The 14,886-nt window shown below is 40.6% G+C and overlaps 1 protein-coding gene across 25 annotated transcripts in view; it reads right to left on the reverse strand.

The window, feature by feature from the left end:
- The window catches only part of Dlg2 (discs large MAGUK scaffold protein 2), a 1,876,145-nt gene that overhangs the window by 5,312 nt on the left and 1,855,947 nt on the right, over nucleotides 1-14,886 (reverse strand). For all 25 annotated transcript variants that reach the window (XM_037207364.1, XM_037206918.1, XM_037206903.1 and 22 more), the window contains 5 exons: nucleotides 14,696-14,746; nucleotides 13,729-13,830; nucleotides 11,178-11,350; nucleotides 5,736-5,845; nucleotides 1,184-1,275 (listed from right to left, as the gene is read on the reverse strand). In XM_037207364.1, the coding sequence (XP_037063259.1) occupies nucleotides 1,184-1,275; nucleotides 5,736-5,845; nucleotides 11,178-11,350; nucleotides 13,729-13,830; nucleotides 14,696-14,746 (528 nt within the window). The remainder of the gene's footprint in view (nucleotides 1-1,183; nucleotides 1,276-5,735; nucleotides 5,846-11,177; nucleotides 11,351-13,728; nucleotides 13,831-14,695; nucleotides 14,747-14,886) is intronic.

A 14,886-nucleotide genomic window follows, 5' to 3' on the forward strand; every position in this document is an offset into this window, starting at 1 on the left:
AGTTAGGTCTCCAAAACATCAGCACTATCCATCTGCCACCAAGGCTTCAAGACAAGCTATTATGAATTAAGGTGTACATCTTTGTGATTCAGAAACAATCTTCAGATCATATGAGTGGTAATCTACCCACAAGTGCAAACTATGAGTCAAATAGTTGTTATTTTGACTTAATTTTCCCACCTGGGAACTGAACTTGGGTCCTCTGGAAGAGTAGTAAGTGTTCTTAACTGCTAAGCCATTTCTGCAGCCTTTTGATTTTTCCCACCTGGATGCTCTTTTAGACTGATGTATCACTCACATTACTGAGAGATACCTTAACATTAACTTTAGGAAAAATAGTTGTATACCTCCTTGCTATTAGCCCCTTTGGTATTCTGAACATGATTCAAAACAACCGTAACAAAACCCATTTCATTTCATGTCAGTTATTCATAAAGGAAGATTTCATGTTATTTTGGAGGGTGTTATATTTGGAGGGGTCAAACTCGGAGCCTTGTACAAGTCAGTTAAACACTCTACTACTGAGCTATGTCTCAGACACAGTCTCTTGTTTATAAACCATTGAGAATCAGCTGCAAGATAAATTCCACCAAAGCTGGTTTCTCTCTGGATTTAATTAGTGTTTCATGAGTACAGGGAAGCAGAGAGAATTCAGGACATCCACAAGAAATTTATATTCTGTCCCCAAAGCAGCATGTTGCTAAAGATGTATTTAAAAATATCAAAGTCAATAGACTAATAAGTGGACTTGAAATGGCATTAATGGAAACATCTCCAAGTGTGTTCTTCTCATGTTGCTGACTGAGGAGATAGGCCTAGAGGTCTTCAAGGTAGAGACTGCTGCCCATGTTGAGCCTTTTAAGTTTTCTGAATCTATCAGGGTGATAGTTTCGTGAGGTATCATGCCTAGGATTTCCTTAATAGCAGGAGATAGTTCAGGGACAACTGCCATTTGTGGTTTAGGACCAGTGGAGAACTGGGAGTGAGCTAAGAGCTAACTCAGAGAAGAGAGAATCCAGAGCCCCAAACCAAATGGGCAAGGCAGACACCATTAAAAAAATTACTAGGCAATCTCAACTGGACGGTTTTGGGGGCCTAGATTTAGCAGTATGGAACCCATTCTAAGTACAACAGCAGGCAATTTATCTTCTTGTCTTGTAGTACTAGGGCCAAGGAAACTTACCTGTAAAATATTCTCCAAATTCTTGTTCTAGCTTAATTGCCCGGTCATAGGTTTTCTTGGCTTGTTCCTCTGTTAGACGCTTATTCATCTCCCTGAGAGAACGAGGGTTTGATGTTAGGACATAAAGAGACTATACCAAATTTTAAAATGCACAGCAAAAAAAGAACCCCTCAGGAGGCATTTTTTAATCTTAGCAGTTGTTGAGGCTTCATTGAGGACTCATTATTGGTGGAATCATTTTAGCTGATGAGGGCTCTTTGCCAGGGCGTTCACTCTCTTGGAGGACAGGCATCACGTGCAATATTGGATTGAAGCTGAACCTGCCTCTTTGTGATCTGTAGTCCCTGGCTTGGTCTGTTTGGTCCCTGTAGTCCCTAGAGTGAGACTAAACTTCCTCTCAGGCAGGCCTTAGAGTATTTACATGAAGTGCTTGTGTGTCGCTGGAGGTTCCGCTTCATCAGAACAGACTGTCCTTCAACTACTTCTTTGTTGTATTTCGGAACCTAAACTTCCTTTGTCTAACTTTGAGTAAATTTCCACATCTCTAAAATATATGTAAGACCCAGAATTAAAGACAGTTTTCCAGAAGCGGCAGAGGGAGGAAAGAGAATAGTTTCTCTTTGCACCTGGGTTTGTTAGGCAGCGCTACACCCGAGAGAACTAGATTTGCTTGTTCTCAGGTCCTAACTTTACAAAAGGTTTAGTTTCTTGCTTTCATCCCTCTTGAGGTCTGCTCTTTACCCTCCACGCAAATCTGGTGAGCAAAAACACATAGAGCTTCTGGAGTGTTATGCTAAGTAAAGCAGACCCTTGAGGTATTCGACAGCTTTAACTACTCAACTTCTACCAATGTTGAGGTATGCCTGTAGTGACTAGAACTCTAAACTTCCTATTCTTATGACCAGATGACAGCAGAAGTGTCTGCTGAAGGTGGACACTTCAGTAGCCACAGAATAACTGAGAAGTGCTGGGGCCACAATATTTTCAAATAAGACTGTAATCTAGCAATCTAGGCAAATGGTGAGCTAGGTTGGAGGAGCTTTGGTATGGATGGAGGAGCTTGGTATAGAAGGATCTCTAACATAGTAGGTGTAGGGTACAGTTAGACAGAAGGAATAGTCTCTAATGTTTATTGACAGAGATTAATTGACTATTTCAAAGCAGCTAATAGGGATTTGGAATGATCTCAAGTATAGACTCAAGTGATAAATGCTTGAGGAGTCTGACTTGACCATTACATTTTGCATTTATGAATCAAACTATTATACCATATCCCATCAACACATATGATTACTATTTATAAATTATAATATATTTAAAAGGCAACACCAAAAAAGAAACTCTGATGCCCGCTTGATTTTTTTCAGATATGACTATAAAGGAATTATTAAGACTTTTTTTATGTCTTTGATTTATCATTAACTATGTAGATGTTATTTGAACACATGATAACTTAAGTGCTACCTAGTTTTAAGGACAAAGAAGTTAGGAGGAGAAAGGATATTTTTCTAGTTCTCTCTACAATGAATTTATTAATTCCTAACCAGTATTAGTGTATCTTCTCAGGGTCTCTAGGCATTGAAAGTAAAGGTTCAACCAAATGAATAGACATTTTGTTTGGCTGCTTAGGTACATTTTTGAAAGCATCTGGGCCTTGCATGCCACTTAGGGGCCAGAGATTCAGGGTTGGAATGCTTGGGCTTAGTCAATCCCTTTTCTATTGCAAGGAGCTTGAAGTAGTGAGGGGACACCCCTAAGGTTGTCTGTAAAGTAACCAGGAGTTCTAGAGTGAGAACTGGAGCTGCTTCTTGAAACCACAGTCTGGCAGATGCCATATTATACTAAAGCTTGGTATCCTCTGAAACATGGTTATGTGAAGACAGAGGTTGGACATGGGTTTGGATGCCACTGAGAGCTGAAGTCCAAAGTAGGTATTTCCTGAACCGTTGTTGCTATAAATACTCTCAATCTGTTCCTCAGAGTTCATGCCTAAGCTTCAAGTTCTTTGAGGGAGGAACCTGTGGCTTATTCATTAGGTTGACTCAACACTTGCTGAACGAGTGAGTGAAGGAATAAATGATAAGTGAGGCAAATAAACATATTTATGATAGATACAAGTAGGGAGTAAACACAATGGATCATGAGTCTAAAGCCATAAAAGACCATTGGTGGTGGTAGGCTACATGGGCACAGGCAAGCTTCTCTTTTTTATGGGGCAGGTACAGAAGTCAGGAGGCAGCACATTAGGAAAACATCTCTTTCATACATGCCCTTGAATTTACGTTCCTCTGAAAAGGCAGCTGTGTGCTTGCTAATAAGCTCTGTGAATGATGCGAGTGAGAAGTAATGTGTTTGATGGCGTGTCCCTGTCTCATTGTGACAGCTGCCATGCTTGTGTTCCAGCTGACCGAGCTTTGCCCCTTCCCAGGGAATGGGCAATTCCTGACAGCATTGCTCCTGAGGTAAAAGCTCCAGGAGAGAGTGAACCTTAAACAGCCAGCCTTTCTTTAGTAATGAGATTGCACAGGGCTGAGTGCCATTAACTGCAGTGGAGAGCCATGAATATGGTCGCAGCAAATTATGCCAAAGACACTGTCCTCATTGTGGCATCTAGCCTTTGGCATGCTTAATTTTCCTTGGTGATAAGTGCCTGTGATAGGGCCCCAAGGCAGAAACTAAATAAGTCATCTCGTAGTTGTGGAAGGAGTAGATCTTCCACTGAGTACCAGATGGGCTGTCTCCCAGAGTCACACTGGACTAAATGTGCCACAGCTCTTGGCCCCTTAGGCTTTACTTCCCTGGGTGGTCATCAGTCCTGCTGTGTGTTTATGATGTGGAATAATTTCTATTTCTGAAATGAGCTTTTACGATGCTGTTCCCAGGAGGCGAGCACTACTTTTCTCCTCTTAATGTTAATATTGCATAGCTTTGTGTGGCTGTCTACAGTTTATAAATCACTTTTACATAATGACATTTGTGGTCATTAGCTAAGTTTATGTAATACCCAACACAGGAGAAGTTTAACATGTGCTGTCGGAGTAATAACAGGAGCACTCTTTTATCATGAATACACAGTTTTCTATGTGGTAATTGTAGTTAATGTTTTCCTGTTGGCCTCCTAATTTTATTTACTTATCTTGGCAAAAAACTTTGTTTACCTTTACTTCTGGGGATATATTCTTCTTTTAGGATAAAACTCTGGTGATTTCCCCAGAGATCAACTATGCATTTTAGGTTATGTTAATTTTCTCAGCTGCCATTCCAACTGCTGTGGCTCAATTTGCAGCTTTATCCTCAGAGGAGACCAAACAGGTAGCTGCTACCCTCAGAAAACAATAGCTTTCATCTTTGGGAATAAATACCTTCTATATTTATAATCTTTCCATAAGCATTATTTTCCAGGGTGTTCTGTATGGTTCAGTCCAACAAGATTCTCCTGAGGCCTGCCTGGAAGCAGCATTTGAACTAGGCTCTTGTAACTGACGTCATCTGGCAATTTTCTGGAATCTACTTATGTGTTTGATAATGATACGATTGAATTAATGCTCCATAAAAAGTAACTGCATATCTTTTGCAATAATACTACTATTTCCTGAGTACTTATTTTGACGAGGACTCTATGAGCCTCTCATATTCAGCCCTCTCTCTTAGGTACATGTTAATGTCTACTTTATAGGTAAACATCTAATCTTAGGGAGCTCAGGCAATTTGTGCTGGGGTTATATGAAGGATCATTGGCAGCGCAAAGAGCTGGCTCTTTTTCACATCTCTGCTGTGGCCTCTCTGTTCTGCTACCATTCCCTACAGTAGTTTCACAGTTACCTTAGGTTGCCTAGAGGGGTGTTCTATGTAGGGTTGCTTAGAGGGGTGTTCTGTCAGATCATGATTAGCTGCCTAGTTTATTTATTGTTCTTTGAAGAAAGGTATTTTACAAGACCTTTGGAAATGCTTTGAAAAAAAATCAGAACCGTGCATTTCCCATGCCGATATATTTGTACAGATGTAGAGATGGGTATATTAAAGGATAGTTATAGTCATAGTCATGCGCCAGAGAAGGCTGTTAATAACCATGGTCTGTATGTTTTAACATAGAGTCAGAATTCTACTAAGGGTGATGGAAAATGTCAATGGAAAGAGTTAGGAAGTGTTCTTTGTGCCCTGTATCAAAACAAAACAAAACAAAACAAAAAGCCCACATTTAAAGATTTACCTGTGAAACTGTTCTCAAAGTTAAGAGACAATATAAAAACAATGGTCACTTGTCATCTGCAAAAACCAAAACTAGAAACTCAAATAATTGCCCCCTCCACCCCCCAAAAAATTCTTGGACCAAATGAAGCTATCAACAAATAAAAAATGTAAAGGTTAAAGCAACTTGTAAGATGGTAAAGAATTACTGACTCAAAAAGTTTAGTATACATGTATTAAAAAGGGGAAATGCTTAATGATCAACACAGGCATTTCCTGCCTATAAGCCTCTGTGACAAACTGCTGCTGATTGCTGTGTAATTTGGAGCAGGGAGCTGCATGAGGACTTTGGTCCTCCACTTACATCAGAGGTTCCAGAGACTTGGGCTTTATGAAGATGGCGATGGGATAGAGCTGGGCGACTTGTAACCGCTTAATAGCATTTCCCGATACATCAAGTATACAGTGTTTGCCCTGAAAGATAAGATAATACCAGGTTAAAAATATCAAGAAAAATGGCCAGTGTCCAGTGAAATAAAATAAAGCTTGTTTTTAGAGAAAAGTATGAAATGCTGGGGTTCTAAAGACTAGAAAAACAAAACAAACTCACTTCAAAGAGTCATTCTAAGTCTTTGAGGTAGGTATTACTGACTGCATTTTACAGGAGAGAAGACTAAACAATATTGACCAATGATGCAAAATTTGCCAGTAGGAAGACCGAAACCCAGCTCTTGAGCTTGGGCAGAACTACTGGTTGGAACAGAGCTTTCATCATTTTACCCTGAATCAGTGTTAAACCTGTAAAAATGGTGATCACAGGAGCTCCGAGCAGTTCTATACATTTGCTCGGTTCTTGTATGTACTCTGTCGTGATACATACGTGTTGGAAGGCAGACACAGAAGCATTACCTTCAGTTACATATGGTTATATGCTGACTCTGCAGTGGATCTGTAAACTTGTTTGTTAGCAGATAAAAAGCCTACTCCTTTACAGCACACCTCATTTAACTTGGCTTCCAGAGCTGTGGACGCTCAGTGCCAGGAGCTACTTCATAACATATTTCTGGAAAAGTAGAATCATTTGCCACATCACATTCTACCTCCTGGAGAGAAATGGCCTTATTACTCTGAGGCTGTGGGATCTTTACACAAGAAAAAAGGTATTTTTATGTAGATAGAAGCAGTCCTAAATCAATGTTACAGGGAAAACTCATGTTGTCTGTACAAAATGAAGAGTCCAGTGAACACTCGAACGCTTAGGAGAAATACACCAAGATGCTTCATGCCTTATCACTTAAGCGATAAATTCCAAGTTTGCTCTCTGTGAAGTGCATTGCGTATACGGAAAGTGTGAGTGCTGTTTCATCATGTACTAGCCAGTATTTTTTCAGTAAACACAGGCCACATTACATGTTCAAAGAGGAAAATAGACACAGCTTTCCAGATTACTGATTAGAAATGGTCCATAAAGCTTGACAGAGTTTTAACTGTTGGGAAGGGGAAACCAGATATCTTCTAGTATGTCGTCAGACATTAAACTTCCTAATGTTGATACATTGGCGAAGACATCAATTATATCTCCTAATAGGGTGCAGCATGGTATTTCCATAAATGCTTACAGTATATTCTTTCTACCCTCTCCTAATCACACACCTTTTTCTCTGCCCTCAGTAATTCCTCCTTTCAGGTCAATACTCTTTAACATGAGAGAGAATGAATATGTAGTACTTGTCTTTGTGTGACTGGCTTATCTCACTTGTGTAATATTCCTCATTCCATGCATTTTGCTGCAGATAATATGCTTCCATTCTTTAGGGCTGAAAAATACTTCATTGTGGCGATTATCTATCTATCTATCTATCTATCTATCTATCTATCTATCTATCTATCTTCATCATCATCATTATCATCATCTATCATCAATCATCATTAGATTTTCTTTATTCATTTGCTATAGACATCTTAGCCATTACTGACATTGCCACAAGCACCATAGACCTGGGGAAATCCCTTTGATATGCTGATTTTACTTCTTTTGGATCTGTAGTCAGAATTAGGACAAATAGTTCAGGTAGATCTAGTTTTAGGTTTCAAGATTTATTATTATTATTATTGGTTTTTTTGAGACAGGGTTTCTCTGCATACTTTGGTGCCTGTCCTGGATCTTACTCTGCAGATCAGGCTGGCTTCAAACTCACAGAGATCTGCCTGGTTCTACCTTCCGAGTGCTGGGATTAAAAGCGTGCACCACCACTGCCCAGCAATTTATTATTTTTAATTATGTGTATGCATGCGTGTCTGTGTAGGGGTATGTGTACATCAGTGTAGGTGCTGGCAGAGGTCAGAGGTGTGGGATTCACTGGGGCTGAGTTACAGGTGGATGTGAACTATTCGACACAGTGCTGGGAACTGGACTCAGGTTCTTTGCAAGAGCTGGAAGTGCTTGTAACCATCTAGCCATCTCTCTAGGTCCTGGCTTTGGTTTTGAAGTACACCATACTGCTCTCTGTGATGGCTGTGCTAAGTTCACAGTTCCCTACAGAATATCTGATTTTCTTTGTCTTTCTATCCTCCCAGCATTTATTTACTTTTTTCATAATGGCCATTCTTATTGGGGTACAGTCAAAATGGCTTTGATTGGTTTTTCTGATGTAGCCACCATTTTTAACATATAGTCCGGTCATCTGATATCTTCTTTTGAGACACGTCAGTTCACACCATTTGCCTAGTTAAAACAATTAGTCATTACTTGTTAAGCGATTAGAGTCCCTTATACACACGTTGGATATCATCACTCTGTCAGATGACTAGCTGGCAAGTATTCTCTCTCATCCTATGGGTCGTCTTCTTAGTCGATTGTTTCCTTTGCTGTGTACAAACTTTTAGTTTGATGGACTCTCATCTATCACTTTAAGGTCCTGGGCTTTTAAGGTCCTATCCAATGTTTTGAAGTTCCTCTGCCATTTTCCCCCAGCAGTTAAAGAATTTCTGATCTTACATTTATGTCCATAACCCACCCTGAGGGGATGTCTGTACAGGATGAGATGAGATTAAGTTTTAGAATTCTGCATAAAGATCCCCAGCTTAATCAGTATCCTTTATTGAAGAAAGCATCTTTTTCAGTATTTTTGGTACCTTTATTGAGATGTTCTTTGTGTCTCCTTAGCTGGCCCCTCCCCATGTAGTGTCTTACTTTATAGTCCAGGCTGTCTTGGAACTTTCAATATTTCTAGAATGCTGAGGTTAAGACATGTATCACCATACCTGATGATGTCTTTTCTTTTCTTAGGTTTTGTTTTTCTCTTTTTTAGCTTCTGTGAGGCTAGTCTAATGGCCATGAATACTTCAGTGTTTCCTGGTCTTGCTGGGTATCCATTTCTCCTTCATTTTTAAAGGGTAATCTTGCTAGGTAGTTTTTTTTTTTTTTTTAAAACATTTAGACTTGGGCTATCTATCTCACTGTGTTCCCTCTTACACTGTAGATTTTTTTTTTTGTTTGTTTTTGAGGCATGGTTTCTTTGTGTAGCTTTGGCTGTCCTAGAATTAGCCCTGTAGACCAGCCTAGACTTGAACTCACAGAGATCCACCTGTCTCTGCCTCCCGAGTACTAAGATTCAAGTGTGAGCCAACAATGCCTAGCTTTACTTTTGGTATCTTGTGTACAATATCCTGTGGTAAAGATTGAATTTTGGTTATACTTACTTCAGGGCCCTATAAGCTACCCCTTCTTTTATGTGTACATAGTTTTCTTCTGTGCCCTGAAATTTTTTCTCCCCATCTCCTGTGCTTTTGAAATTTAGATATTTGTTCATTTAACGGCTCTGTAGATCTTTGATACTCTTGCCATTCTTCTTGTTTGATTTTATTTCTTTTATTTGGGCTATTTTTAAAAACTGTCTTGCTGTTCACATAATCTTGTCCATTTGATATAACTGGCTGTTGAGGCTATCAGCTTTTTGAAATGTTTGAAAATTATTTTATGTATTTCATTATTGCCTGGTAAGCAATAGGTGTTTCCTCTGGCACTGTTGATGCTGTTACTATCAACGATCCAGGACACCACTGGCCATTGTGGTGATGAGGTTCTAAAGCATTTTCCTCTAATCAGTGGTATGACCCCAGGTCTTGCATGGGAAGAGGGGATGGCAGAACTACAGAACATCCTCTGTGCTGTTCACTGCCAGTCTTGACAAGATGGAGTGGTGGGTAGCCGTGTGACTGTTGGGGGCAGTAGCAAGAATCACGGTACTCTTTGCTTCTGCTTAAGTGATGGTGTCTGCCCAGGAGCAGGACCTTAGCCAGAGTTAGCCAGTGTTCATCTTGAGGACAGAGTTGTCCTTTGGTGATGTGACAGCTGGGGCTTCTGTTGTCATCTTACTGTTTCGGGTCTAGTGCTTGCCCTGGAGTGAGGATGAGTGGGACACGAATATATCCAGGCAAAGTTTCTTCTTGGTGTCCCTATCCTTGTTTGCCTATGGTCAGTGTGACAGCATGTCAGAATTTCTCAAGCACTGCACGGTGCCTGCCTTCAGTCCTGGTACTATCACGAAGCCACACACAACACAGCACATCTCCTAATAGGGCATCATTCTCTTTCCTGTCTGTCTCAACACCTCTCCCCTACAGTGCAGGTTCTTCAGGAGCTTAGGTCACAGACACTCTGCTGGCTTAAACTGCCTTCACAGTCCAGCCACCCCTAACTCAGCAGAGTATAATGAATGTGGGGTTTCAAGAAAGGAGAATGTAAGATTTTCTGACCCCTAGGAGAGTCCATTCCAGACTGTAGCTCTGTTCTCTAAGTGGCTCCTGGGCCTGGCATGTTGGAGGTCTTCTGGGGGAAAACATGAAATCCTTTTCCAAAACGAGGCTATTGTACAGCTCTCAGGCTGTTTGTCTAAGTGGAAGTTTCCTGTAGTAGAGTTGTGAGCAGCTGCAGTACAAGGGTTTGCTGAGAAGCTCCTTTTCACTTTAACAAGGACACCCCCACCCCCACCCCCCACCCTGGCTTTGGAGATGCTGTTGCCAAGATGTTTTGTTTTTGTTTCACGCTATTGTCCCAGGTCTTTGATTGCATGGTTTTCCTCTTTCTTTCCGATTTCCAGTTCTCTCTTACCCCACTCACCTTAAAATGAAACTATATACCTGTTACTTTAGGTCTCTGTGGAGGGGAATTGTTTAATTCATCAGTATATCAAAAGGGGGATTAACATCAAAAGGAGGGAATCACACTGAGTCAGACAGACAACTGTTTTCCTCCTTTGGATTATCCATGTCTTTATATGAGATAGGATCCATCATCTACGGGGCAGATTTGAAAGCCACAGTGAAGTGGTTTCCTATCTATTCTCCCTTCAATATTTTCCTCTTTTCTATGCTCCTGATATTGTCAAGAAGGGAATTTCAGCATCAATGCCTCTTCCAAGTCAAACTTTGGCAGCAACAGGCTGAACTGTCCTCCCATGAATCTCCCTTCCACAGGAGAATGTTAAGTTTTCAGGGAGAGAAAAACTCAACTTATCCAGGCAACTAAGGGTATCAAAGCTACCTTAAAAAATTCAGTCTTGTTAATCTGGGTCAGACAGTGAGCCAAGAATAAACCTAGTCCCCATAAGCCACAGGCTGTGAACTGTCTGGGACAATGGGTCTCCTCTCTTCCCTTCGTCTACAAGTCGGCCAGAATACAGTGATATTGCTTTAAGGTAATTCTCTCCATGGATATTAATTTGCGATCAGAAAAGAGCAATGACCAAAAAAGTTTACTGCGAGAACCTTCTTTAGGGAGTTGTAAGAGGATTGGCAAACGTACCCTTTCTGCTACGAATCTCACAGACTGCACACTGGTTCCATATAAATTGTCATTGTACTGGCCAGCTTCTATAAATTTGTGCTCTTGGATATCTTTCTCCATTTGTTCTCTAGAAATGACAAAGTGATAGTCTCTGCCGTCGACTTCGTAGTCACGCTTTGGCCTCGTAGTGTCTTTATAAAAGAGGAAACAGTGAAAAAGTAAGATACATTTTTAATTATAAACTTCTTTTCCATCTGATACTTTCTTCAACACAGATACATGGATATGTGTCATACGTAGTATGATGGGCCATGACATAGTAATGAGTGCCAGTCTTACCTTCCCATATAAGCAATGATAGAATAGGACAAGATACAAGAAATGGCTTGTTTCAGGTATCAGACAATAGATAAGGCACAGCTGTAATTATAACAAATGAGAAACATGTGAAGGAAAATTTGTATTTATCCTTCCTAGCTGCCTTGTTACTGGTTCTAAATGGAGAGTCCAGAGGCTGCTTAGTGTTAGAAGATACTGTAGTTCATATAAAATTGGACATTTTGGGGTGGTAGAAAAAGCCACACCTCTAGCCATACCTAGAAGGTTCCTCTAGGCTGGCTTGAGGCCAGCCTTCAGAAGTTTAAAATCAAGTTACAAATACCACAAGCTGATCTGTCAGTACGTTATTGCTTTATAAAAACAAAATATTCTATAAAGGTAGATAATAAAATCCAGACTCTCAACAATACGGCCTCACACCTGAGTGTGAGTCTGCACACATGTAATTCTAGCACCCAGGATTCAGCAGCAGAAAGGTCATGAGTTCTAGGCCAGTAGGGTTAGCATAGTGAGATTCTGTCCCCAAATAACAACTGCCTCAAAATACATAGCACCACAACAACAGAACAAAATAGGTTATAAAGACATAAATCAAAGATGTGAGAAAATGTGCTATAATAATTAGGAGGAAAAATGGGCATATAATTATGAATATGTTTAGGTACTTAAAATTATATATAGTAAGGGAATCCTAGTTCAGTGGGACCTAAAGTCAGCAAATCTAGCAATTTTATGTTGATGTTTTATTAAGGTAACAAAAAGAAAACAATGTAGCTACACAACTTAGAAAGTTAACATACATCCAATCTTGGAGTCAGGTTTTTTTCTAAATATTATCTTCAAATTGATCAAAAGTTAAGATAAATTTATCCCCAAATATATTGATTATAGTAATTTATAACACAAATCCATAGTATCATAAAGGAGGGGAAATAAAAAAAACGTCTACAAATTTTTTGGTGAATATAGTTATTTTAAATTGTTACATAACAACTTAGATTTAAAATTAAGTACATGAAAAATGTATTGGAAGGAAGAATGATTTTGTTTCTGGTTGTTATGTGGGGGTTCCTTGGCTAACTTTTTTAAAAAAATTTTCCAACTCCTGTACAATCAATATGTACTTATTCCCACAGAACAGTGCTAGTAATGAAAATAAGAAAACCAGGAAAGAAAAAGGGGAGTGTGTGCAAGGTAGAAGGGCAAGTTACAATAATGTTTAAGGTTCTGATTTCCTTCTCGCAAATAGCAGATGCTATGAACAAGCCAGGCTTTCCTTTACCCCTTCCCACCTGAAGACGTTCTTAGGGTCTGTTCTACCTCTTCCCAGAGTCCCTGCGGGAACCTTTTCCTGAGGTCCAGCAACCTTCCCGGCCCTCTTTTTATCTGTGTGCTGCATACATGGAATTCCTTCTTTCCTTTATGACCCTAAGTGAATTAACAGTACTGAAATATTTGAGATATTTGAAATTATAAATCTAAAGCAACAACAACAACAAGCCCACAGGTAAGAGCTATTTGTTGGGATCGGATTTAAGAGTCTCTATCTAATAACGCCCTGTCTCCATGTACAGGCAGTCTTTGTGCATAGGGAAAGTGGAGAGGTGTGGTAGTGGTAGTTTTGAGAAAGGTAAGACAGACTAAATATTACAGACTGTGTTCAGAGGAACTTGGAAATCTAATTGTCTATAATCTCAAGGCTTGAAATCTTTGGTGGCCTACAGGATAGAAAACACACACACACACACACACACACACACACACACACACACACACACACACTCTTCTGATCGCCCAGGACTATCAAAGCACAAGGAAAGACTGCTTGGCTTGAGGACTGACCCCCTGGGCTAAGTCATCCAGGATGATTTCAATGTGAGGTTTTGCTTCTGATCGTTCCTGGTCTATGGATACAGATGATATAGTGGTATTCCAATCAATCTAGAAGGACCCACTGGGCTTATAAATAGCACGTTGTCTCAAGTGGTTGGGGAGGCTCCAGAAGGTCTTGCTATCTTCTGGAGATGAAGGTCAGTTTTCATCAATAGAAAACAATATGTGGCAGCCCAGATCAAAAGTGTCAGGCAGATACACTAAATCGGGTGCTCAGAAAATAGGCAACTGAGGACATATGTCATCACCAGACACTCTTCTTGGAGGGGCGGGATTACACTTGATTTTCCACCAAGGACCCAAGTGTTGGCCCAGAGAAAAGAAAAGTGATACTTACGAGGCACACAGGAGCCAAATTTATCAGGAAATTCAGATATCAAGTCATCATTGATTCGATCCTTCATAGGGCCCAGGATAATCACTGGCCGGGTGTAGTTTACTGCAGAAAGGAAAGGGAGATGCCATTGAGGGAGACTTCAAACCCTGCAGTGCGGATGCAGTCTTGTACCTCTGCAGAGGTGATTCTTCAGGGCAAACTGCCAACAACTAAGATGTGCTAAGGTCTTCACTGGGGATAAATTACCCATAAAACCCTGTATGCAGAAATAGTTGTTTAACCCTCAGAATGTTGACTCTATTGTTTTCTGGAATTTACTAACAGGGAATAGAGCAGTTGTAGCAGCCGCCAATGAAACGGAGGCAGAGCCTTGCTTCTTCTCAAGCTTTACCTCCCCATGTCAAAACACCTGGATTTAGGGAGCCTTGGAGAAAAAAAATCCCAACCAGCTTTTTGGCCATTGTTTGAAGTCATTGTTAATAGCAGTGATACCTCATGCATCTGCACTTTTTCCCCTCTATCTATACTATCTGGACTCTGATGGAGGCTTCCTGGTTCCTAAGTGTTTTAGAACATATTTTAGTCTATTTGGTGCAACTCCCCATCTGATGCTTCAGTTTTCTCTGCAACATCTCTGCCAGCCACCATTGCCTCTGTATTAATGTCTGCAGAAACCAGACTCCTGGAGCAGTGTGCAGGTGGCCTGCCCCTGAGGTCTGCTAGGGAGTCCTTTTCAAAACTGGGCTAGCATCAGCTTCCCCGGGGTTGTTCTCCATCAGACTCTGGCTCAGGCCCATTAGTGATTTGGACATGTGTCTTCTTATTGAGGCCATGCCTTTTAAGGACTGTTCTGTCCTCCCGGGAGCCATTACTGAGCCTGGATCTGGCACAGCTGAGTATTAAACTGAGTTTGGAGTCATCTGTCATAGCCTGGCTATCAGGAACTTGAGTGTGCCAGGAGACTTACTTTCCTGCCTTGTGACGGGCTCATAGGAAAGAATGAGATCTTCTTGTCCTCCTGGGAAGAGAAGAAAGGAAAATTACAGTTGACAAACCACTGGCCACGCCTGAGAGCTACAGTTCCTGCTCCAAAACACAGGAAACACACAGCTGAGGGTTAATTTCCCTTGCGCTCTCTCCTTGAACCATTCAAAATTT

The sequence above is a fragment of the Peromyscus leucopus genome, chromosome 1, assembly GCF_004664715.2.
Source record: "Peromyscus leucopus breed LL Stock chromosome 1, UCI_PerLeu_2.1, whole genome shotgun sequence".
Lineage (NCBI taxonomy): Eukaryota > Metazoa > Chordata > Mammalia > Rodentia > Cricetidae > Peromyscus > Peromyscus leucopus.